At 38.4% G+C, this 25,694-nt stretch overlaps 1 protein-coding gene across 1 annotated transcript in view; it reads left to right on the forward strand.

The window, feature by feature from the left end:
• Window positions 1-25,694, forward strand: part of LOC124019863 (semaphorin-3aa-like) — a 76,143-nt gene that overhangs the window by 12,042 nt on the left and 38,407 nt on the right. The window contains exons 2-3 of the mRNA XM_046335304.1: window positions 12,216-12,376; window positions 16,403-16,465. Of these exons, the coding sequence (XP_046191260.1) occupies window positions 12,218-12,376; window positions 16,403-16,465 (222 nt within the window). The 5' untranslated portion in view covers window positions 12,216-12,217. The remainder of the gene's footprint in view (window positions 1-12,215; window positions 12,377-16,402; window positions 16,466-25,694) is intronic.

Consider the following 25,694-nt stretch of genomic DNA (forward strand, 5'->3'; position numbering starts at 1 on the left):
AATATATTATTTCGCCCAAGAAAGATGAGTATCACTGTAAGCTGAAATTCTATCCATTCTTAGCCCACTCATATAAAGAGTTTGTGGTTGGGGATGTCTTGTTAGGGTGGCTGATTCATATCCTATAGTGGGTTGAGTTGACCTACGCACATCGTGTTAGAAAGTAAAGCATGAGTTGTAGATACAGATGAAGTCGGAAGTTTACATACACCTTTGCCAAAAACATTTAAACTCAGTTTTTCACAATTCCTGACACTTCATCCTCGTAAAAGTCCCTGTCTTAGTTCAGTTGGGATCACCACTTTATTGTAAGAATGTGAAATGTCAGAATAATATCAGAGAGAATGATTTATTTCAGCTTTTATTTCTTTCATCACATTCCCTGTGGGTCAGAAGTTTACATACACTCAATTAGTATTTGGTAGCATTGCCTTTAAATTGTTTAACTTGGGTCAAACTTTTCAGGTAGCCTTCCACAAGCTTCCCACAATAAGTTTGGTTATTTTTGGCCCATTCCTCCTGACAGAGCTGGTGTAACTGAGTCAGGTTTGTAGGCCTTCTTGCTTGCACAAACTTTTTCATTTCTGCCCACAGATTTTCTATAGGATGAGGTCAGTGTAACGTCGTTCTTCGTTTGTCGAAAGAGAGTCGGACTGAAATGCAGCGTGGTGGTTACTCATGACTTTAATAGAAAAAGTGACACATGAAATAACTATACAAAATACAAAAACAACAAACGGAACGTGAAACCTAATTACAGCCTATCTGGTGAAACTACACAGAGACAGGAACAATCACCCACGAAATACAAAGCGAAACCCAGGCTACCTAAATACGGTTCCCAATCAGAGACAACGAGAATCACCTGACTCTGATTGAGAACCGCCTCAGGCAGCCAAGCCTATGCAACACCCCTACTCAGCCGTAATCCCAATAATACAAAAACCGCAATACGAACCACAACATATAAACCCATGTCACACCCTGGCCTGACCAAACATATAACTAAAACACAAAATACAATGATCAAGGCGTGACAGTCAGGGCTTTGTCAGGGCCACTCCAATACCTTGCCTTTGTTGTCCATTTTACCACAACTTTGGAAGTGTGCTTGGGGTCATTGTCCATTTGGAAGACCCATTTGTGACCAAGCTTTAACTTCCTGACTGGTGTCTTGAGATGTTGCTTCAATATATCCACATAATTTTCCCACCTCATGATGCCATCTATTTTGTGACGTGCACCAGTCCCTCCTGCAGCAAAGCACCTTCACTACATGATGCTGCCACCCACGTGCTTCACGGTTGGGATGGTGTTCATTAGCTTGCAAGCCTCCCCCTTTTCCTCCAAAGATAACGATGGTCATTGTGGCCAAACAGTTCTATTTTTGTTTCATCAGACCAGAGGACATTGTTCCCATGTGTAGTTGCATATGGATATAGATAATTGTGTACCTGTTTCCTCCAGCATCTTCACAAGGTCCTTTGCTGCTGTTCTGGGATTGATTTGCACTTTTCGCACCAAAGTACATTCATCCCTAGGAGACAGAACGCGTCTCCTTCCTGAGTGGTATGATGGCTGTGTACGTACTATTGTTTATACAGATGAACGTGATACCTTCAGGCATTTGGAAATTGCACCCAAGGATGAACCAGACTTGTGGAGGTCTACATTTTTTTCTGAGGTCTTGACTGAATTCTTTTGATTTTCCCATGATGTCAAGCAAAGAGACACTGAGTTTGAAGGTAGGCCTTGAAATACATCCGCAGGTAAACCTCGAATTGACTCAAATTATGTCAATTAGCCTATCAGAGGCTTCGAAAGCCATGACATAATTTACATACACAACTTAGTGTATGTAAACGTCTAACCCACTAGAATTGTGATACAGTGAGTTATAAGTGAAATAATCTGTCTCTAAACAATTGTTGGAAAAATGACTTGTGTCATGCACAAAGTAGATGTCCTAACCAACTTGCCAAAACTATAGTTTGTTAACAAGAAATTTGTGGAGCAGTTGAAAACCAAGTTTTAATGACTCCAACCTAAGTGTATGTAAACTTCAGACTTCAACTGCAGATACCGATGAACTTACTGTTTGTAGCTACTGTAGGAGAGGGGCAACGAACATGGAGTGAACATTCACTTTATTTGCATCACAAAGGATGGTTACTCTCTAAGGGATAGCTACCACTATGGAGAAATCATAAAGGATGGTTACTCTCTAAGGGATAGCTACCACTATGGTGAAATCATGAAGGATGGTTACTCTCTAAGGGATAGCTACCACTATGGAGAAATCATAAAGGATGGTTACTCTCTAAGGAATAGCTACCACTATGGAGAAATCATAAAGGATGGTTACTCTCTAAGGAATAGCTACCACTATGGAGAAATCATAAAGGATGGTTACTCTCTAAGGAATAGCTACCACTATGGAGAAATCATAAAGGATGGTTACTCTCTAAGGAATAGCTACCACTATGGAGAAATCATAAAGGATGGTTACTCTCTAAGGAATAGCTACCACTATGGAGAAATCATAAAGGATGGTTACTCTCTAAGGAATAGCTACCACTATGGAGAAATCATAAAGGATGGTTACTCTCTAAGGAATAGCTACCACATAAAGGATGGTTACTCTCTACAATAGCTACCATGGAGAAATCAAGGCTATAATGATTGGTTCAGTTTTAAAGAAAAAGTGTGTCACAACAGGCATAAGTACAATAGAGTGACCTCAGAATCCAACCAGGTCCATGAAATGGAGAACCAACTGAATGTGCATGAAACATTCATCCACGTGTTCTGTTCAATGGAACACTTTGAAGTGTCTAAACCCTCAATCAGAAGAGAGTGTGATGACATGTATGCCGTCAGAGTCCTTGGGTTTAGACATGAATAGTTCCTGTGTTTAAATGGTGTGTCAGTGTCACTAAGGGCGAGACACCTGTATTTCAAGTTCCTGTTTACACTCGCAGCCGTTTTCAATGCCTGTCAATCGTCAGTCGGATTAATCCATCGGTTTTGGACGTTTCTGTTATAGTAACCGTTACTGCGGCAACCTGCCACACACACCGGCAGCTGCGAAAGAGGGAGAAGAAGTGCAGAAAAAGGAGGAAGGAGAGGAGAAGCCAAGCATCAAGGCTTGTGGCGATCCCAGGGCTTAATTAAGATAACATGAAAAAAATGTGTTGCTCAAAGCCTCCCCCACCTTTCCATCGAAATACATCCACCACCTGTGCTTGCTCTGCAGCGGAGGTTGCCGTGAGAGCGCCGAAAAAACACACCGAGCCACACACCGAGAATGGAGTGAGAGAAAGAGAGAGACAGAGAGAAGGATGCCAAACCAGACTGCTGGTGTAGGGTGGGAGAAGGGCGTTTTTCTTTTCCAAAGTCTGCTATTGTTCTTTGAAAGATAAACATGTAGCTCCCAAATCATCTGCAAGATCTGTTCAGATTTATCTTCAATCTCTTCCTCTCTCTCCACACACTCTCCGCACGCAACACACACAGACATGCACACACACACACACACACACACACACACACACACACACACACACACACACACACACACTAGTTTTTCTATCCTCGCGGGGACCAAAAATTGATGCACATTCAAAATCCTATTTTCCCTAACCCCTAACTTTAAACTTAACCAGAACTAAAACCCCTAAACCTAACCCTAACGCTTAAGTCTAACCCCTAACCCTAATTGTAACCAAAACCCTAATTGTAACCTTAAACCTGACCCCTAAGCTTAAAATAGACATTTTCCTCATGGGGAAAATGGTTCTCCACAAGGGAGGCTTTTCCTTGTTTTACCAGCCTTGTGGGGAATTCTGGGGATTTCAGGTCCCCACGAGGATAGAAGAACAAGACCACACACACACATCGACATACACCCCTCCCGTCAACCCCATCCAGGAAACAGCCCACTTACTCAACTAATCAGAAGAGGGAGTGTGATGACATGTATGCCGTCTCTAAAGGCCCACCTACCTGACTAATCAGAAGAGGGAGTGTGATGACATGTATGCCGTCTCTAAAGGCCCACCTACCTGACTAATCAGAAGAGGGAGTGTGAAGAGGGAGTGATGACATGGCCCACCTACCTGACTAATCAGAAGAGGGAGTGTGATGACATGTATGCTAAAGGCCCACCTACCTGACTAATCAGAAGAGGGAGTGTGATGACATGTATGCCGTCTCTAAAGGCCCACCTACCTGACTAATCAGAAGAGGGAGTGTGATGACATGTATGCCGTCTCTAAAGGCCCACCTACCTGACTAATCAGTGTGATGACATGGCCCACCTACCTGACTAATCAGAAGAGGGAGTGTGATGACATTAATGCCGTCTCTAAAGGCCCACCTACCTGACTAATCAGAAGAGGGAGTGTAATGACATTAATGCCGTCTCTAAAGGCCCACCTACCTGACCAATCAGAAGAGGGAGTGTGATGACATGTATGCCGTCTCTAAAGGCCCACCTACCTGACTAATCAGAAGAGGGAGTGTGATGACATTAATGCCGTCTCTAAAGGCCCACCTACCTGACCAATCAGAAGAGGGAGTGTGATGACATGTATGCTGTCTCTAAAGGCCCACCTACCTGACCAATCAGAAGAGGGAGTGTGATGACATGTATGCCGTCTCTAAAGGCCCACCTACCTGACTAATCAGAAGAGGGAGTGTGATGACATGTATGCCGTCTCTAAAGGCCCACCTACCTGACTAATCAGAAGAGGGAGTGTGATGACATGTATGCCGTCTCTAAAGGCCCACCTACCTGACTAATCAGAAGAGGGAGTGTGATGACATTAATGCCGTCTCTAAAGGCCCACCTACCTGACTAATCAGAAGAGGGAGTGTAATGACATTAATGCCGTCTCTAAAGGCCCACCTACCTGACCAATCAGAAGAGGGAGTGTGATGACATGTATGCCGTCTCTAAAGGCCCACCTACCTGACTAATCAGAAGAGGGAGTGTGATGACATTAATGCCGTCTCTAAAGGCCCACCTACCTGACCAATCAGAAGAGGGAGTGTGATGACATGTCATGCTGTCTCTAAAGGCCCACCTACCTGACCAATCAGAAGAGGGAGTGTGATGACATGTGAAAGGCCCACCTACCTGACAATCAGAAGAGGGAGTGTGATGACATGTATGCGTCTCTAAAGGCCCACCTACCTGACTAATCAGAAGAGGGAGTGTGATGACATGTATGCCGTCTCTAAAGGCCCACCTACCTGACTAATCAGAAGAGGGAGTGTGATGACATGAAGAGGGAGTGTGATGACATGTATGCCGTCTCTAAAGGCCCACCTACCTGACTAATCAGAAGAGGGAGTGTGATGACATGTATGCCGTCTCTAAAGGCCCACCTACCTGACCAATCAGAAGAGGGAGTGTAATGACATGTATGCCGTCTCTAAAGGCCCACCTACCTGACCAATCAGATGAGGGTGTGTGCATTCAGTTTCGTGGGAAACACCTCATTTTCAAAATGCCGTATCGAGTTCAAGTTTGAGGATCAAATAACTAAATACATTCGGGAACAGGAATTGGCAACGTCACTAAAATCACTAACGTCACTAAAACTGTTGCTACTCATCTAAAATGAGCTAGCTAGCTAACATTAGGGATTCCATTCCAAGCACAAAGTTATTGTGATTGATAGTGCTGCCTTTCATTCTAGTAGTAATACATCATGTTCTTGACCTTCAACAGATGCTCAGCCTTTGGCAGGAAAAAAATAGCAACTGATTTGGGAGAGTAAAAGTCTCCCATTCAATGGTTTTCCATTTCAGGTTGTGGCCACAAAGACGTATGGATGCCACCAGTGGAAAGACAGACAAACAAAAGCCCAGGAGAAACATGCTTCTGAAATGAACAACACGTCCACAGATCACTGTCATTTACTCTATACATTTTTACAACATTCATTTCATTTGAATCATTTTGAAGTACTAACTAACAATGTAATGTTCCTCAATAAAATGGAGGAAGAGGGGACTTGAAACGGGTGTCCTGACTCTGTGGTCGCTAAAGATCCCATGGTACTCATTACAAGAGTCTGTCATACCATTTGACGTGTACTGTGTATGTCAAACTGTATTGCTATCATTTAATACTGTCTATAAAAGCACCATGTATGTACATTGTATGAATAATGTGCAATATATGTCACAACATATCTGATAAAAAACTAAAATGTTAAACAAAGTTACTTTGTCTTTTGAAGAGAGGAGTGGATGGGCCAACAAAATAAATACAAATACACTATGTAAGTGGGGTGAGGGGGGAGAGTTTCCCCCTATATTATAAAGAGCTTTGGGTGTCTAGAAAAGTGCCATGTGCTGTAAATCCAATCAATTCTTATTATGACCTGTTTTGCTGTCTTCCACAGCCTGAAGCCCATGTCTTTGTACAGAGATGGAAACTGGTAGGAAATGGTGAAATGGTGGACTGCAAGGCTATGTTAAGTTAAAGTTGCATTATGTAAGGTTTTGGGCATCCTGTCCAAATTCACATAGAAATGTGAGTCATAGATCTGCCATTCTCTTGAAAGCAAGTCCCTATTTCTATGCTTCCCGTTCTTAAGTTTCATTTCTGCATCTTATACTTTTGATTTGGTACACCAGCTTCAAACACCGGAAAATACACATTGTTTGGTTATTGAAAATATATTCCACAGCGGTTTAGATGGTAAAATTATTCTCTACACTATACTTGCTTGTTTAGTCACAAGCTGAAATTAGGCAAACTATTAGACATTTTGCAACAAGGAAATGGAGTGATTTCGGCATATTGCAACTTTGAATTAATAAATGTAACAGGGCTGAAGTTTTCCAGCTTAAATCATCCAATTTAAAAATAAATTGTGTGTGTGTGTGTGTGAACCTTTCTGTGAAACTACACTTTATACTTGCGGATTACTTGAAATAGAAAATAGAAAGTCAAGATGTGTCAATGTGTTTGTCTACATGCCATTTAGAAAACAATGCAGCTATTGGAGTAAACCTATTTTGTGGTTAAGACAAGTAACTGTGAGTAAGTGCAAACATAAGGATAGTAACTGTGAGTAAGTGCAGACATAAGGATAGTAACTGTGAGTAAGTGCAAACATAAGGATAGTAACTGTGAGTAAGTGCAAACATAAGGATAGTAACTGTGAGTAAGTGCAAACATAAGGATAGTAACTGAGTAAGTGCAAACATAAGGATAGTAACTGTGAGTAAGTGCAAACATAAGGATAGTAACTGTGAGTAAGTGCAAACATAAGGATAGTAACTGTGAGTAAGTGCAGACATAAGGATAGTAACTGTGAGTAAGTGCAAACATAAGGATAGTAACTGTGAGTAAGTGCAAACATAAGGATAGTAACTGTGAAACATAAGTAGTAACTGTGCAAACATAAGGATAGTAACTGTGAGTAAGTGCAAACATAAGGATAGTAACTGTGAGTAAGTGCATAAGGATAGTAACTGTGAGTAAGTGCAAGGATACATAAAGATAGTAACTGTGAGTAAGTGCAAACATAAGGATAGTAACTGTGAGTAAGTGCAAACATAAGGATAGTAACTGTGAGTAAGTGCAAACATAAGGATAAGCTTGCAAGCTGAGTTGAAATAGGACATCTGATTTCCACTTTGCATTTAGAACGGGTGCTTTTATTATTGTAGCTAATAAAAACCAAATCATTGATGGATCACAAGATAAAAGCATGTATCTTGTCTGTCCCTGCCCCTGCATATCCATCATCACAATTCCTCATCTGATCGATCATTTCCCCTGAACCGCCGGTATACAGGTCAACACACTCCCTCATCTGATTGGTCAAGTAGGCGGGCCTCCTGACTTTGTGGCTGTGGTAACTAGTGCCAACGACAGATCTGGCAGAGAGACGCGAAATGAAATGTTGAAAGAGGAAATGAGTCGATTTCAAACACAGGTAGTCTCTACTTCTGTTCCCCAGAATACCTCTCTCCCACAACCAACACTCCCCAATAAACGCTGCTATTATTCCTATAACCTAGTGTTGCATAAGTTTTTTGTGAAGTGCTTTTTTCCTGTTGGGCCTTACTTTTATGCTCGAGTCATTCAGATAAACATATATAAACATAATTTAATGTCTCGCCGCTTTTCATGTTTCCTTATTCTGCCATTGTGCTGTGTAGAGTGTAGAGGGTGTAGGCGGCTGAAAGGCCTCTCTGTTTAGAGAATGGAAAGATGAAGTGCACTCCTGACAATCACACTTGTGAATTCAATTTGGCTAGTTTTTTTCCCCCAAAGGCTTTTAAAATAAAACAAGAGCCTGGTTATTTTCCATAATGACGTACGATAGGGAGCGAATCATTTATTTGAATGAATCAGGAGTGTTTATCGGTTTCGAGGACGTACTTAATGCGAACGCGTAGAAAGAGTGCTTGAACACATGGGGAGATGTGTGCCTGAGCAGGCACAGGTATACACACACACACACACACACGCACGCACGCACACACACACACGCACACACACACACACAATATGTTTTCATCATATTTTCTTACAGCACACACACCGTGTCCTGGCAGTATTTATTAATCAGAGCCGCCCAGACAGAGATGGATGTGTTCCATTTTGATATCGGTGCAGTTTTCTTAAGAGCAGAGCGACTGAGAAAAATAAGCACACACACACAGGCAGACAGACAGACAGGTCTGTGGTCCAGATTCAGCCACACCTACCTGTCTTCTGTGTGGGAGGGAGAGCAGGGGAACAAAGGATGTGTATGGAGAGAAGGAGGTTTGTATAAGTGAGTGTGTGAGATGGGCAGCAGAGAAAGGATATGTTTACGCACGTGTCTGAGTGAAAGACGTTATAAGGAGTGTATGTGTGTGTGGTGTGCGGCGTGTGTGTGTTTATTCAAATGAGAGTGTGGTGGTGCAGGCGCAGAGTGTATGTGTGTTTGAGAGATGTGGGAGTGTGGTGGTGTGGGGCAGAGTGTGTGTGTGTGTGTGTTTGAGAGAGGTGGGAGTGTGGCGGTGTTGGGCAGAGTGTGTGTGCGGTAGAAACTGCTGAGTGGGCTCGGTGTTCTACTGGTTAATGCTGCCATTGCAGAATCACTGATTGGATTACAACTTAGTCTGGGAAGAGGAGTGTGTGTGTGTGTGCGTGTGTGTATATATATATATATATCTGTGTGTGTGTGATCGGTACATCTGCTCCCTTGCATTTGCTTGAGAGAAAGGCCGTTGTGCTCTGTGTGTGCTGTGTGTGAACACGTCCCCAAACGAGCGTGTCCGTCTTTACCTGGGTTAGGTGTCTCGCCCCAGTCACGTCGGCCTCGCAGCCTTGGCGATCTACAGCTACGATAAAGCCTTGCTCAGCCTACCATCCCAACCTGTCTTACTCTGAGAACACGACGTGTTGAAATATGTAGCATGTGTTTAATCTCCGGCCCATCTGGGGGAAACCTTTCGCGATGGATCTCCACGGCTGCCATTATGGAGAGAGCGTGCAAATTCCTGGCTCCAGAGATCAACAGTCGCTCACTTTTAGAGGGCTTTTAAAGGGGCGGGAAGTGTCAGATCCAGGGCCAAAATGGCAGAGAACATAGCTGCATACCTTTCTGTTCTGTTTTGAGATGAGCAGATCTCGTCTGCTCTTCCTATTTTTGTCTCTGTCCATTGTCTTGGTACATCCGTCTCGCTCTCTTTATCTGTTCTATGTCTCTCACAGTGGAGGCTGTTGAGGGGAGAATGGCTCATAATAATGGAACAGATGGAATGGCATCAAACACCTGGGAACTGTGTGTTTGATGTATTTGATATCATTCCACAAATTCCGCTCCAGTCAGTACCACAAGCCTGTCCTCCCCAATTAATGTGCCTGTGGTCTCTTATAAGTCTCCCTCGTCCATTCTCCTCTCTTCCTCTCTTCCTCACCTTTTGTTTTTGTAGCAGAAGTTGTATTCAGGTTATCAGTGACAAACCATCTCCATTTAAAAACCATCACAGTTCAATATGTGACTTAATTTCTTCCATCTCTTCCCTTCCTCTCTGACCAAACTCTCTCCATTTCCCCTTTACTTACTGTAGGTAATAGAAGTCCACCTCTTCAAGCATTACCTTCACTGTAAAGCACTTTTCCTTGTGCTCACTATAACTTGTTTCCTGTCCCTGGGCTGTCATAGCTGATTGGTTGATTAGGAGTAAAGGGTTATCTGATAGGCTGTTGGCCCCGTGATGAAATGGGCCAGGCACTGACGATGCCTCCAGACTCTGGATCAGTCAGCCAGTCTCTGTTTGTCTACTTAACATTTCTTCTCTGGTTACATCTGCTCTAACTGTTGGAGAAGCTGTTAGAGGACTGATGGACATGCATACATAGGCAGCAGCGTGCACACAGAATTGCACACTGTACAGTGACGTACCTATGAACAACACACACACACATAGACAGACAGGTTGCCATAAAGGTGATACAGGCAGCACAATATCAGTACTGTAACACCAACCACTACACACACCTTCAAAAGCCTCACATTCAGCCTTGAAGCAGCCCTAGTCGACCTAGATGAGCTGTGAGCTGCTTTATTGGGTGATCCACAGTCCCCCCTCATCCCGCTCTCTTCCCCTCCTCATCCCATTGGGAATACCATGGAACACTTGATACAGAGAGATGTTGACACAGACGAGAGGATCACTGACACCCCCCACCCCCTCTCTTCTTCCTCTTCTCTCTATACACACACAGATGTCCATGATCTTACCCACAATACCCCGGGAGAGTGGGCGCAGATGGCTTCTCTGGGGTTAAGGTTCCAAGTGGCATCCTATTCCCGACATAGTACACTACTGATGACTAGGACCCATAGAGCCCTTGTCAACAGTAGCGCACTATGTAGGGTTAATAGTGTGCGATTTAGGGTGATATTCTAGCCGCCCGTCAATCAGGGCTCAGAGGAGATCACAGTCCAGACTGCCGGTGGGGACGGTGATGGAAGAGCTATAGCGTGATACATGGTGCTGAGACATGGGTTTTTAATGTACCTGTAATTTCTGTACGTATGTCTACAGTATGTCCAGGTGTGTCTGGTACAAGGAGTGGAGTCTAAATGGAAGCAGATATGTTGAAGGGCAGAATCCGACCCACGAAAAACTGTTAGAGACTCATCAATTATTTTATTATCATGCTCACTTATCTTAATCATTCTTTTAGATTGTCGAGGAATGTTTTTCGACCAGGTTGTTTGGTTGAGTAGCAATTCTGATTTGTATTGAGGAACCAGAGGCAAAAACATAGCAACACTGTTGTCTTCTGAGTTGGTTATTTTTGTTGGTGTAATGAAGGCTGGCTTGGCTTTATCTCAGCAGTCTCAACATGCTGTTACTGCTGCATGTGTCATCAAAAGTTGCCTGTGGTGATAAAGGTTTCAGAGGTTTTGTCTCAGGTTGGGGGATGTTTAGTTGACCTGACAGGTTTATAGGAACTTACTCTCCTGCCTCCACCTGCTATTTATCGCCATGCCTCTGCACACACTGTACTACACATCTTAACTGACCACACACAGCCCTGTCCCGAATGCCTATAAAAGATTCAGCCAATCACATGCTTGGGCAGCTTTTGCGCCATGCTGAGACTGGGTCACGCAGTGTCCACCTTAGAGGCCTTACGTCATGCCTGACCAGATCTGTGTGACATCCCAAAGGGCAGTTTTTGGTGAACCTTTTTAGAAGTGTCTAGCTTGAGAAATCTGAACTCCCAGAACTGAAATTCTTCATCTGTCTATGTCACTTTACCAGAAACACAGTCATACAACACTCTGTTGTGCCACAATTAATTTGCTCTTGGTTATAACCGTAACATTGACTATCGACATGCAGCGTATCTAAATTGAAGCTCTTTAGATATTTTTGGCTGTCTATTCTAGGGTTGTTTAATTCTTGTACCTTTCCCAAAACACTCTGTATTTCCCAGAAATCCTGGTTGGTAGGTTCCTGGAATTACAAGAGAATCAGCTGGAAATCCAAGAATCCTTCAACCACGATTTCTGGAAAAGCAGGGAATTTGGGGAAAATGACTGGAACTGTTTAGCTCTAGTCTGTCTGTCTACCCACCCATCCATTCATCCATCTGTCCACCTTTCTTCCTCTTCCATCCATCTGTTTGTCTACCTGCTTTAGACTCACCCATGTTCTGTCCTCTGTGTGTGTTTCAGAGATGGTAGAATCCAGTAACCTCATCACTTTCAACGGCCTCACCAACAGCTCCGGCTACGACACCTTCCTATTGGACGAGGAGAGAGGAAGACTGTTGGTGGGTGCCGAGGACCACGTCTTCTCCTTCGACTTGGTCAATCTCAACAGAGAGCACAAACAGGTAAGAGTCCTACTCTTTGACCGCACACAAGGTCAACATTATGAAGACAACACAATGACCACACGACCACACAAAACCAACATTTTCTCTATGGGTCTTGCATCAATAGAGACATACAATAGACCGCTTATTCTCAATCCTTCCAGTAAAAGGCACATATGCATGAAATAAAATAAACCCGCTTTTAAAGAGTGGATATTGATTCAGACAGGAGGTCCAGAGTATAGGCAAGCCGTCCATTTAGTAACTGCCAATGAAAACACATAATAGCAAATCTATGGAGCTATGTAAGGGACCTCACTGCCAAATCAAACTCTGAGAGATGAAGACTTGGACCGCATTTCCCATAAATACTGAAAAGCTGAAAGCTGTCTGAACTTCCCTATGATGATCCGTATGAATAATTAGCAACAGGAAGTGAGGATGCTTGAGGAATTAGAATGCACTTCTCAGCTGTTTATGGCAGAGCTATGTATTTACATGTTTTTCATTGGAATCATTTTCCTCTGTGCAGATGGTTGGGGGACAGGAATATAATTGAATAAATGTAATTAAACCAGTTGGCGGGCGGGTTTCCATTTGACTAGATCTGCTATACTGCATGATCAGGATTTAGGTTCACGTTATATCCAAACCTATCCTAATTGGAAGTCTGGATCTCTGAGTGCAGAGGTCATGCTCATTGACTAGTGAGCACAGAGTATGATGCTGATTGGCTAGTGAACATAGTGTTTTCAAATGAAAAGCCATCTTTGATTGAGCAGCAACCCTTTGTTATTCGAGACCCACTCCTGCTCCTCTCTCCATCTGTCTGGAGTCCATTACTGTGATTTCCTCCCTCCATCCCTTTCTCTCCATCTCTCTGTCTCTTTTTCTAGACAGGCCTGTTTATAATTCCATCAGTCCACCTGGAACAGGTTACAGGAGAGTTAAGAGTCTTTTTATCTGATTCTGACAGCTATCACAGACGTGGAGATTGATGTGAACAAGAAGCACTGAGGCACTGGAGAAACTGCAAAGGCCCTTAAAGTGCTGAATACACACACACACACACACACACACACACACACACACACACACACACACACACACACACACACACACACACACACACACACACACACACACACACACACACACACACACACACACACACACACACACACACACACACACACACACACACACACACACACACACACACACACACACACACACACACACACACACACACACACACTGTATGCATTGCAGAGGCTATTTAAATATAAAGAAAGAGAATTACATAATTTTTGGGGGCCCTTGGCGCGGATGTGTTTTCCCTATTCAGATCTTTGATAATGCAGAGAAAGATAAGTGGAAAAGCGGTGATTTAGCAAATCTAATGCAATTACCCAGATGTGCACTGCAAGTCCCCTTGGTCTGACAGAACAGCTCAGCTGATCCTGAAGAGAGATACGCTATGAATAGAAGGATGTGTGTGTGCCCGCGTGGTGTGTGTGTGTGCCCGCGTGGTGTGTGTGTGTGCCCACGTGGTGTGTGTGTGTGTGTGTGTGTGTGTGTGTGTGTGTGTGTGTGTGTGTGTGTGTGTGTGTGTGTGTGTGTGTGTGTGTGTGTGTGTGTGTGTGTGTGTGTGTGTGTGTGTGTGTGTGTGTGTGTGTGTGTGTGTGTGTGCCTGCATGGTGAGTCTGTGTGTGTTAGTTAACCTGCTATTTGTGGTGTTTTTTCTAGTGCCATGAGCATACCATGTGTGGGTGGGTACCCATGTTCTAGCACCTACCTGCATTCTGGTACCTGCACTTCTATGACTTGTTGTACTCCTCAGCTTTCATGCCTGTGGATGATTATTCCAGCTCTTATTATGAGTCCGGCCCCAGCACACAATCTGTTTTTATAATTCAGGGACACTGGCGGGACACACACACAATCTGTTTTTATAATTCAGGGGACACCGGCGGGACACACACACACAATCTTTTTTTATAATTCAGGGGACACTGGAAGGACACACACACACAATCTGTTTTTATAATTCAGGGGACACTGGAAGGACACACACACACAATCTGTTTTTATAATTCAGGGGACACTGTAAGGACACACACACACAATCTGTTTTTATAATTCAGGGGACACTGGAAGGACACACACACACAATCTGTTTTTATAATTCAGGGGACACTGTAAGGACACACACACACAATCTGTTTTTATAATTCAGGGGACACTGGAAGGACACACACACACAATCTGTTTTTATAATTCAGGGGACACTGGAAGGACACACACACACAATCTGTTTTTATAATTCAGGGGACACTGTAAGGACACACACACACAATCTGTTTTTATAATTCAGGGGACACTGTAAGGACACACACACAATCTGTTTTTATAATTCTGGGGACACTGTAAGGACACACACACACAATCTGTTTTTATAATTCAGGGGACACTGGAAGGACACACACACACAATCTGTTTTTATAATTCAGGGGACACTGGCGGGACACACACACAATCTGTTTTTATAATTCAGGGGACACTGGAAGGACACACACACAATCTGTTTTTATAATTCAGGGGACACTGGAAGGACACACACACAATCTGTTTTTATAATTCAGGGGACACTGGAAGGACACACACACACAATCTGTTTTTATAATTCAGGGGACACTGGAAGGACACACACACAATCTGTTTTTATAATTCAGGGGACACTGGAAGGACACACACACACAATCTGTTTTTATAATTCAGGGGACACTGGCGGGACACACACACAATCTGTTTTTATAATTCAGGGGACACTGGAAGGACACACACTCAATCTGTTTTTATAATTCAGGGGACACTGGCGGGACACACACACAATCTGTTTTTATAATTCAGGGGACACTGGAAGGACACACACACACGAATGTGACAGATGGTAAGACCATAAGGACAACCATCTTTAATTGAAAGCCTTAAATGATTCTCCAAAGGGCCTCAGGAGTGCTCTGGTTATTTAACTTTCAGTACTGTAAAGCTAAGCTCATACAGGGGGTTCCCAAATGTTTTTGAACCTGGGTCCACCTTAAGATTTGGGGGGGAATTCATTTTGACCCAGCAAGTGAATAAGACTAGGCCCAATGTTGCGAGCTCGGAGACATTGTAAATTGGTAGTGACTTACACTGTATTCCCTTTAAAGCTATCTGTCTCTCTTACTTCATGGTTCAAAATTCACATCCCTCCAGCTAAACAAGTTAGCAAGCTACGTGCAACACTTAGCATACTCATCCAGATGTTCTGACCCATTGGTGCAATGGCAAATGTGTTGGACCATCATTTGCATAAACCTGGGTTCAATTCCTGGTTAGACTACCGCCTGAATGGACCCCATAATATTATTGTGCACTCCTTCTCTCTTGTTTTACATGATGACTCACTTTCTCTGTTCATATGACACATTCTCTCCTCTGTTCCTTAGTATACCACTCCCTCACTTTTAAATGATTTTATTTTAATTTCATCTTTATTTAACTAGGCAAGTCAGTTAAGAACAAATTCTTATTTACAATGGCGGCCTACCGAAAGGAAAAAGGCCTGCGGGGACGGGGCCTGGGATTAAACCGAATAAATACATAGAAATATATATAAATATAGGACACATCACTACAAGAGAGACAACACTACATAAAGAGAGACCTAAGACAACAACATAACAAGGCAGCAACACATGACAACACAGCATGGTAGCAACACAACATGACAACAACATGGTAGCAACACAACATGGTAGCAGCACAAAACGTGGTACAAACATTATTGGGCACAGACAACAGCACAAAGGGTAAAAAGGTAGAGACAACAATACATCACACAAAGCAGCCACAACTGTCAGTATGAGTGTTCATGATTGAGTCTTCGAATGAAGAGATTGAGATGAAACTCAATGATGTTGTTGTTTATAATCTCTCTCAATGACACATTCTCTCCTGTTCCGTATGATAGCACTCCCTCTCTCCTCCTCTCCATAGATCGCATGGCCAGCCACGCCCTCAAAGCGTGACGAGTGCAAGTGGGCGGGGAAAGACCTCGGGGTAAGTTCTGCGAGTCACCTTATAACCACTTATGTCACTCTTATGTAGCCTGACACAATAGGTGGATACATGTGGTGTACGTTACCTGCAGGCTATACTTTAACTTGTCAGCACACAGCTTATGCAGGGGAATGTAACTAGCATGTCTGACATGCTGTTAGCGTGTTATCATTAGTAACCTACGTAACTAGCATGTCTGACATGCTGTTAGCGTGTTACCATTAGCAATCTACGTAACTAGCATGTCTGACATACTGTTAGCATGTTACCATTAGCAACCTACGTAACTAGCATGTCTGACATGCTGTTAGTGTGTTACCATTAGGAACCCATGTAACTAGCTTGTCTGACATGCTGTTAGTGTGTTACCATTAGGAACCCATGTAACTATCTCGTCTGACATGTTGTTAGTGTGTTACCTGCAACATTAATAACCTATAATAACCTAACATTAATAAATAATAACCATTAATAACCTGCAACATTAATAATAATATTTTTCCACGTCGTGTCGTCAGAAACATTTAGAAGATGTTTGTTGTGGAAATGATGTGGAAGCGACATTATAACAACATTGATCCAAACTAGCATAGCTGTCGTTGCTAGTAGTTTCCATGACCTTGTGGTCCCCTGGAAGCGTTCCTTCCCCGCTGTGTGTGTTTGTTGGTTCTGTTGGCACGGCAAGAACGCAGTACATCACATCACTCTGTTCATTTATCTACCAATGTTCTGCATGCACAGCTGAACTCAGTGTGTGTGTCTGTGTGTGTGTTTGGGAGAGAGATGAAGTGAGTGTGTGTGGGTGTGCCATCTGATTGTGTGCGTTATCGCAGAGAGAGAGAGAGAGTGTGTGTTGTATGTATCAGATTGTGTGTTATCTCATGTGGGGTTTACACACAACCCTGGTGTTGTATCTGCTTCTAATTTCATGGCTGAGTGCACGTGCAGTGGGGGGAGGGGGCTCTAGGATTATGTGGGATTACGTAGTTCAGTCCATAAATATATATGCCATTTAGCATAAATCACAGAGGTTCCACTTGGGTCATAGTCTGTGGCAGGTTTTTGGGTTATAAACATAGCACTGCCCTAACACAGATACATACAGACATTCCTGCTGTACACATGACCAGATACACACACGTGTACTCTATAACACACACACAGAGATGCATGTGCGCATTCACACACACACACATTGATGAGGCATTTGCATGCTGTAAAAATGTTTACTCTAGAAAATGAGGCAATGAAAGCTGCGTTTTTGTGGGCACGAATGCTTGATTAGGACATTACAAAAGCATTCCTAGCTCCTAAGTGGTGAATTTCTCCACTCAATTTAGAGCCCTGGAACAAATGCAACAGTACAGCACTCTCTGCCCAAATGTCTTACTCGTGATTCACTGGGCTTTGTACAAGATGACTCAGTAGGTTGGGTATGATTCAGTCAGGAACGTGACTCATTTGATTCAGTTATGGATTATTGCCCAATCCCATAGCCCACGTGGACTCGTGGAGATCTGAGAAAGTTGATTATAGCGGTGGGGGATCGATACAGTTACATATCCTTATATTGTTGTTGGACAATATTATATTGATATTTGAACTCAGTTGCCAGAGAGGAGGACTTTGCTCAGAGATTTCATCATGAGGCCAAGGGTGACTATAAAACAGTTTGAGTTTAACAGGAGAAAACTGAGGATGGATCAATAACATTGTAGTTACTCCACATACTAAGCTAATTGACAGAGTGAAAACAAGGAAGCCTGTACAGAATAAAAATATTCCAAAACATGCATCCTGTTTGCAACAAGGCACTAAAGTAAAGCAATTCACTTTTTGTAAGCGGAATGCAGCTAAGCACAGGTAAAATCCTAGAAGAAAACTTGGTTCTGTCTGGGAGATGAATTCACCTTTCAGCAGGACAATAACCTAACACACAAGGCCAAATGTTCCTGAGTGGTCGAGATACAGTTTTGACTTAAATCACCTTGAAAATCTATGGAAAGACCTGAACATGGTTGTCTAGCAATGATCAACAACCAATTTGACAGAGCTTAAAGAATTTTGAAAAGTTAATGGGCAAATGCTGCACAATCCAGGAGTAGACAGCTCTTAGAGACTTACCAAGATAGTTTCACAGCTGTAATCAATGCTAAAGGTGCTTCTACAAAGTATTGACTCAGGGGTGTGAATACTTATGTAAATTAAATATTTCTTAATGATTTTTTTCAATACATTTGCAAAAAAAAAAATGTTTTTTTTTTACTTGGGGTTCATTATGTGCTATTGTGTCAATTTAATCCATTTGGAATTCAGACATTAAAATGTGGAATAAGTCAAGGGGTATAAATAATTTCTGAAGGCAAAATGTTCAAATCAAAGTTTCGAATCACAATACATCTCGAATCACAACACATAAATAATCACACTACATATAGAATCACTATACATATAGAATCACTATACATATAGAATCACAATACATATAGAATCACACTACATATAGATTCACTATACATATAGAATCACTATACATATAGAATCACAATACATATAGAATCACAATAAATATAGAATGACACTACATATAGAATGACACCACATTTAGAATGACACTACATATAGAATAACACTACATATAGAATCATTATACATATAGAATCACACTAGATATAGAATCACTATACATATAGAATCACACTACATATATAATCACACTACATATATAATCACACTACATATAGAATGACACTACATATAGAATGACACCACATTTAGAATGACACTACATATAGAATAACACTACATATAGAATCATTATACATATAGAATCACACTAGATATAGAATCACTATACATATAGAATCACACTACATATATAATCACACTACATATATAATCACACTACATATAGAATGACACTACATATAGAATGACACCACATTTAGAATGACACTACATATAGAATAACACTACATATAGAATCATTATACATATAGAATCACACTACATATAGATTCACTATACATATAGAATCACACTACATATAGATTCACTATACATATAGAATCACTATACATATAGAATCACACTACATATATAATCACACTACATATAGAATGACACTACATATAGAATGACACCACATTTAGAATGACACTACATATAGAATAACACTACATATAGAATCATTATACATATAGAATCACACTACATATAGATTCACTATACATATAGAATCACACTACATATAGATTCACTATACATATAGAATCACTATACATATAGAATCACAATACATATAGAATCACAATAAATATAGAATGACACTAGATATAGAATGACACTAGATATAGAATGACACTACATATAGAATGACACCACATTTAGAATGACACTACATATAGAATCACACTACATATATAATCATTATACATATAGAATCACACTAGATATAGAATCACTATACATATAGAATCACACTACATATAGATTCACTATACATATAGAATCACTATACATATAGAATCACAATACATATAGAATCACAATAAATATAGAATGACACTAGATATAGAATGACACTACATATAGAATGACACCACATTTAGAATGACACTACATATAGAATCATACATATATAATCATTATACATATAGAATCACACTAGATATAGAATCACTATACATATAGAATCACACTACATATAGATTCACTATACATATAGAATCACTATACATATAGAATCACAATACATATAGAATCACAATAAATATAGAATGACACTAGATATAGAATGACACTAGATATAGAATGACACTACATATAGAATGACACCACATTTAGAATGACACTACATATAGAATCACACTACATATATAATCATTATACATATAGAATCACACTAGATATAGAATCACTATACATATAGAATCACACTACATATAGATTCACTATACATATAGAATCACTATACATATAGAATCACAATACATATAGAATCACAATAAATATAGAATGACACTAGATATAGAATGACACTAGATATAGAATGACACTACATATAGAATGACACCACATTTAGAATGACACTACATATAGAATCACACTACATATATAATCATTATACATATAGAATCACACTAGATATAGAATCACTATACATATAGAATCACACTACATATATAATCACACTACATATATAATCACACTACATATAGAATCATTATACATATAGAATCATTATACATATAGAATCACTATACATATAGAATCACACTACATATATAATCACACTACATATAGAATCACACTACATATAGAATCATTATACATATAGAATCACACTAGATATAGAATCACTATACATATAGAATCACACTACATATATAATCACACTACATATATAATCACACTACATATAGAATGACACTACATATAGAATGACACCACATTTAGAATGACACTACATATAGAATAACACTACATATAGAATCATTATACATATAGAATCACACTAGATATAGAATCACTATACATATAGAATCACAATACCTATATAATCACACTACATATAGAATCACAATACATTTAGAATCACACTACATATAGAATCACACTACATATAGAATCACAATACATTTAGAATCACACTACATATAGAATCATCACAATACATAAATAATCACACTACATATAGAATCACACTACATTTAGAATCACTATACATATAGAACCACTATACATATAGAATCACTATACATATAGAATCACAATACATATAGAACCACTATACACTATACATATAGAATCACAATACATATAGAATCACACTACATATAGAATCACACTACATATAGAATCACAATACATATAGAATCACAATAAATATAGAATGACACTAGATATAGAATGACACTACATATAGAATCACAATAAATATAGAATGACACTACATATAGAATGACACCACATTTAGAATGACACTACATATAGAATAACACTACATATAGAACCACTATACATATAGAATCACACTACATATAGAATCACTATACATATAGAATCACTATACATATAGAATCACAATACATATAGAATCACACTACATATAGATTCACTATACATATAGAATCACTATACATATAGAATCACAATACATATAGAATCACAATAAATATAGAATGACACTACATATAGAATGACACCACATTTAGAATGACACTACATATAGAATCACTACATATAGAATCATTATACATATAGAATCACACTAGATATAGAATCACTATACATATAGAATCACACTACATATATAATCACACTACATATATAATCACACTACATATAGAATGACACTACATATAGAATGACACCACATTTAGAATGACACTACATATAGAATAACACTACATATAGAATCATTATACATATAGAATCACACTAGATATAGAATCACTATACATATAGAATCACACTACATATATAATCACACTACATATATAATCACACTACATATAGAATGACACTACATATAGAATGACACCACATTTAGAATGACACTACATATAGAATAACACTACATATAGAATCATTATACATATAGAATCACACTACATATAGATTCACTATACATATAGAATCACACTACATATAGATTCACTATACATATAGAATCACTATACATATAGAATCACACTACATATATAATCACACTACATATAGAATGACACTACATATAGAATGACACCACATTTAGAATGACACTACATATAGAATAACACTACATATAGAATCATTATACATATAGAATCACACTACATATAGATTCACTATACATATAGAATCACACTACATATAGATTCACTATACATATAGAATCACTATACATATAGAATCACAATACATATAGAATCACAATAAATATAGAATGACACTAGATATAGAATGACACTAGATATAGAATGACACTACATATAGAATGACACCACATTTAGAATGACACTACATATAGAATCACACTACATATATAATCATTATACATATAGAATCACACTAGATATAGAATCACTATACATATAGAATCACACTACATATAGATTCACTATACATATAGAATCACTATACATATAGAATCACAATACATATAGAATCACAATAAATATAGAATGACACTAGATATAGAATGACACTACATATAGAATGACACCACATTTAGAATGACACTACATATAGAATCACACTACATATATAATCATTATACATATAGAATCACACTAGATATAGAATCACTATACATATAGAATCACACTACATATAGATTCACTATACATATAGAATCACTATACATATAGAATCACAATACATATAGAATCACAATAAATATAGAATGACACTAGATATAGAATGACACTAGATATAGAATGACACTACATATAGAATGACACCACATTTAGAATGACACTACATATAGAATCACACTACATATATAATCATTATACATATAGAATCACACTAGATATAGAATCACTATACATATAGAATCACACTACATATAGATTCACTATACATATAGAATCACTATACATATAGAATCACAATACATATAGAATCACAATAAATATAGAATGACACTAGATATAGAATGACACTAGATATAGAATGACACTACATATAGAATGACACCACATTTAGAATGACACTACATATAGAATCACACTACATATATAATCATTATACATATAGAATCACACTAGATATAGAATCACTATACATATAGAATCACACTACATATATAATCACACTACATATATAATCACACTACATATAGAATCATTATACATATAGAATCATTATACATATAGAATCACTATACATATAGAATCACACTACATATATAATCACACTACATATAGAATCACACTACATATAGAATCATTATACATATAGAATCACACTAGATATAGAATCACTATACATATAGAATCACACTACATATATAATCACACTACATATATAATCACACTACATATAGAATGACACTACATATAGAATGACACCACATTTAGAATGACACTACATATAGAATAACACTACATATAGAATCATTATACATATAGAATCACACTAGATATAGAATCACTATACATATAGAATCACAATACCTATATAATCACACTACATATAGAATCACAATACATTTAGAATCACACTACATATAGAATCACACTACATATAGAATCACAATACATTTAGAATCACACTACATATAGAATCATCACAATACATAAATAATCACACTACATATAGAATCACACTACATTTAGAATCACTATACATATAGAATCACAATACATATATAATCACAATACATTTAGAATCACTATACATATAGAACCACTATACATATAGAATCACTATACATATAGAATCACAATACATATAGAATCACACTACATATAGAATCACACTACATATAGAATCACAATACATATAGAATCACAATAAATATAGAATGACACTAGATATAGAATGACACTACATATAGAATCACAATAAATATAGAATGACACTACATATAGAATGACACCACATTTAGAATGACACTACATATAGAATAACACTACATATAGAACCACTATACATATAGAATCACACTACATATAGAATCACTATACATATAGAATCACTATACATATAGAATCACAATACATATAGAATCACACTACATATAGATTCACTATACATATAGAATCACTATACATATAGAATCACAATACATATAGAATCACAATAAATATAGAATGACACTACATATAGAATGACACCACATTTAGAATGACACTACATATAGAATAACACTACATATAGAATCATTATACATATAGAATCACACTAGATATAGAATCACTATACATATAGAATCACACTACATATATAATCACACTACATATATAATCACACTACATATAGAATGACACTACATATAGAATGACACCACATTTAGAATGACACTACATATAGAATAACACTACATATAGAATCATTATACATATAGAATCACACTAGATATAGAATCACTATACATATAGAATCACACTACATATATAATCACACTACATATAATCACACTACATATAGAATGACACTACATATAGAATGACACCACATTTAGAATGACACTACATATAGAATAACACTACATATAGAATCATTATACATATAGAATCACACTACATATAGATTCACTATACATATAGAATCACACTACATATAGATTCACTATACATATAGAATCACTATACATATAGAATCACACTACATATATAATCACACTACATATAGAATGACACTACATATAGAATGACACCACATTTAGAATGACACTACATATAGAATAACACTACATATAGAATCATTATACATATAGAATCACACTACATATAGATTCACTATACATATAGAATCACACTACATATAGATTCACTATACATATAGAATCACTATACATATAGAATCACAATACATATAGAATCACAATAAATATAGAATGACACTAGATATAGAATGACACTAGATATAGAATGACACTACATATAGAATGACACCACATTTAGAATGACACTACATATAGAATCACACTACATATATAATCATTATACATATAGAATCACACTAGATATAGAATCACTATACATATAGAATCACACTACATATAGATTCACTATACATATAGAATCACTATACATATAGAATCACAATATATAGAATCACAATAAATATAGAATGACACTAGATATAGAATGACACTACATATAGAATGACACCACATTTAGAATGACACTACATATAGAATCACACTACATATATAATCATTATACATATAGAATCACACTAGATATAGAATCACTATACATATAGAATCACACTACATATAGATTCACTATACATATAGAATCACTATACATATAGAATCACAATACATATAGAATCACAATAAATATAGAATGACACTAGATATAGAATGACACTAGATATAGAATGACACTACATATAGAATGACACCACATTTAGAATGACACTACATATAGAATCACACTACATATATAATCATTATACATATAGAATCACACTAGATATAGAATCACTATACATATAGAATCACACTACATATAGATTCACTATACATATAGAATCACTATACATATAGAATCACAATACATATAGAATC

The sequence above is a fragment of the Oncorhynchus gorbuscha genome, unplaced genomic scaffold (assembly GCF_021184085.1).
Source record: "Oncorhynchus gorbuscha isolate QuinsamMale2020 ecotype Even-year unplaced genomic scaffold, OgorEven_v1.0 Un_scaffold_700, whole genome shotgun sequence".
In the NCBI taxonomy this organism is placed as follows: Eukaryota; Metazoa; Chordata; class Actinopteri; order Salmoniformes; family Salmonidae; genus Oncorhynchus; species Oncorhynchus gorbuscha.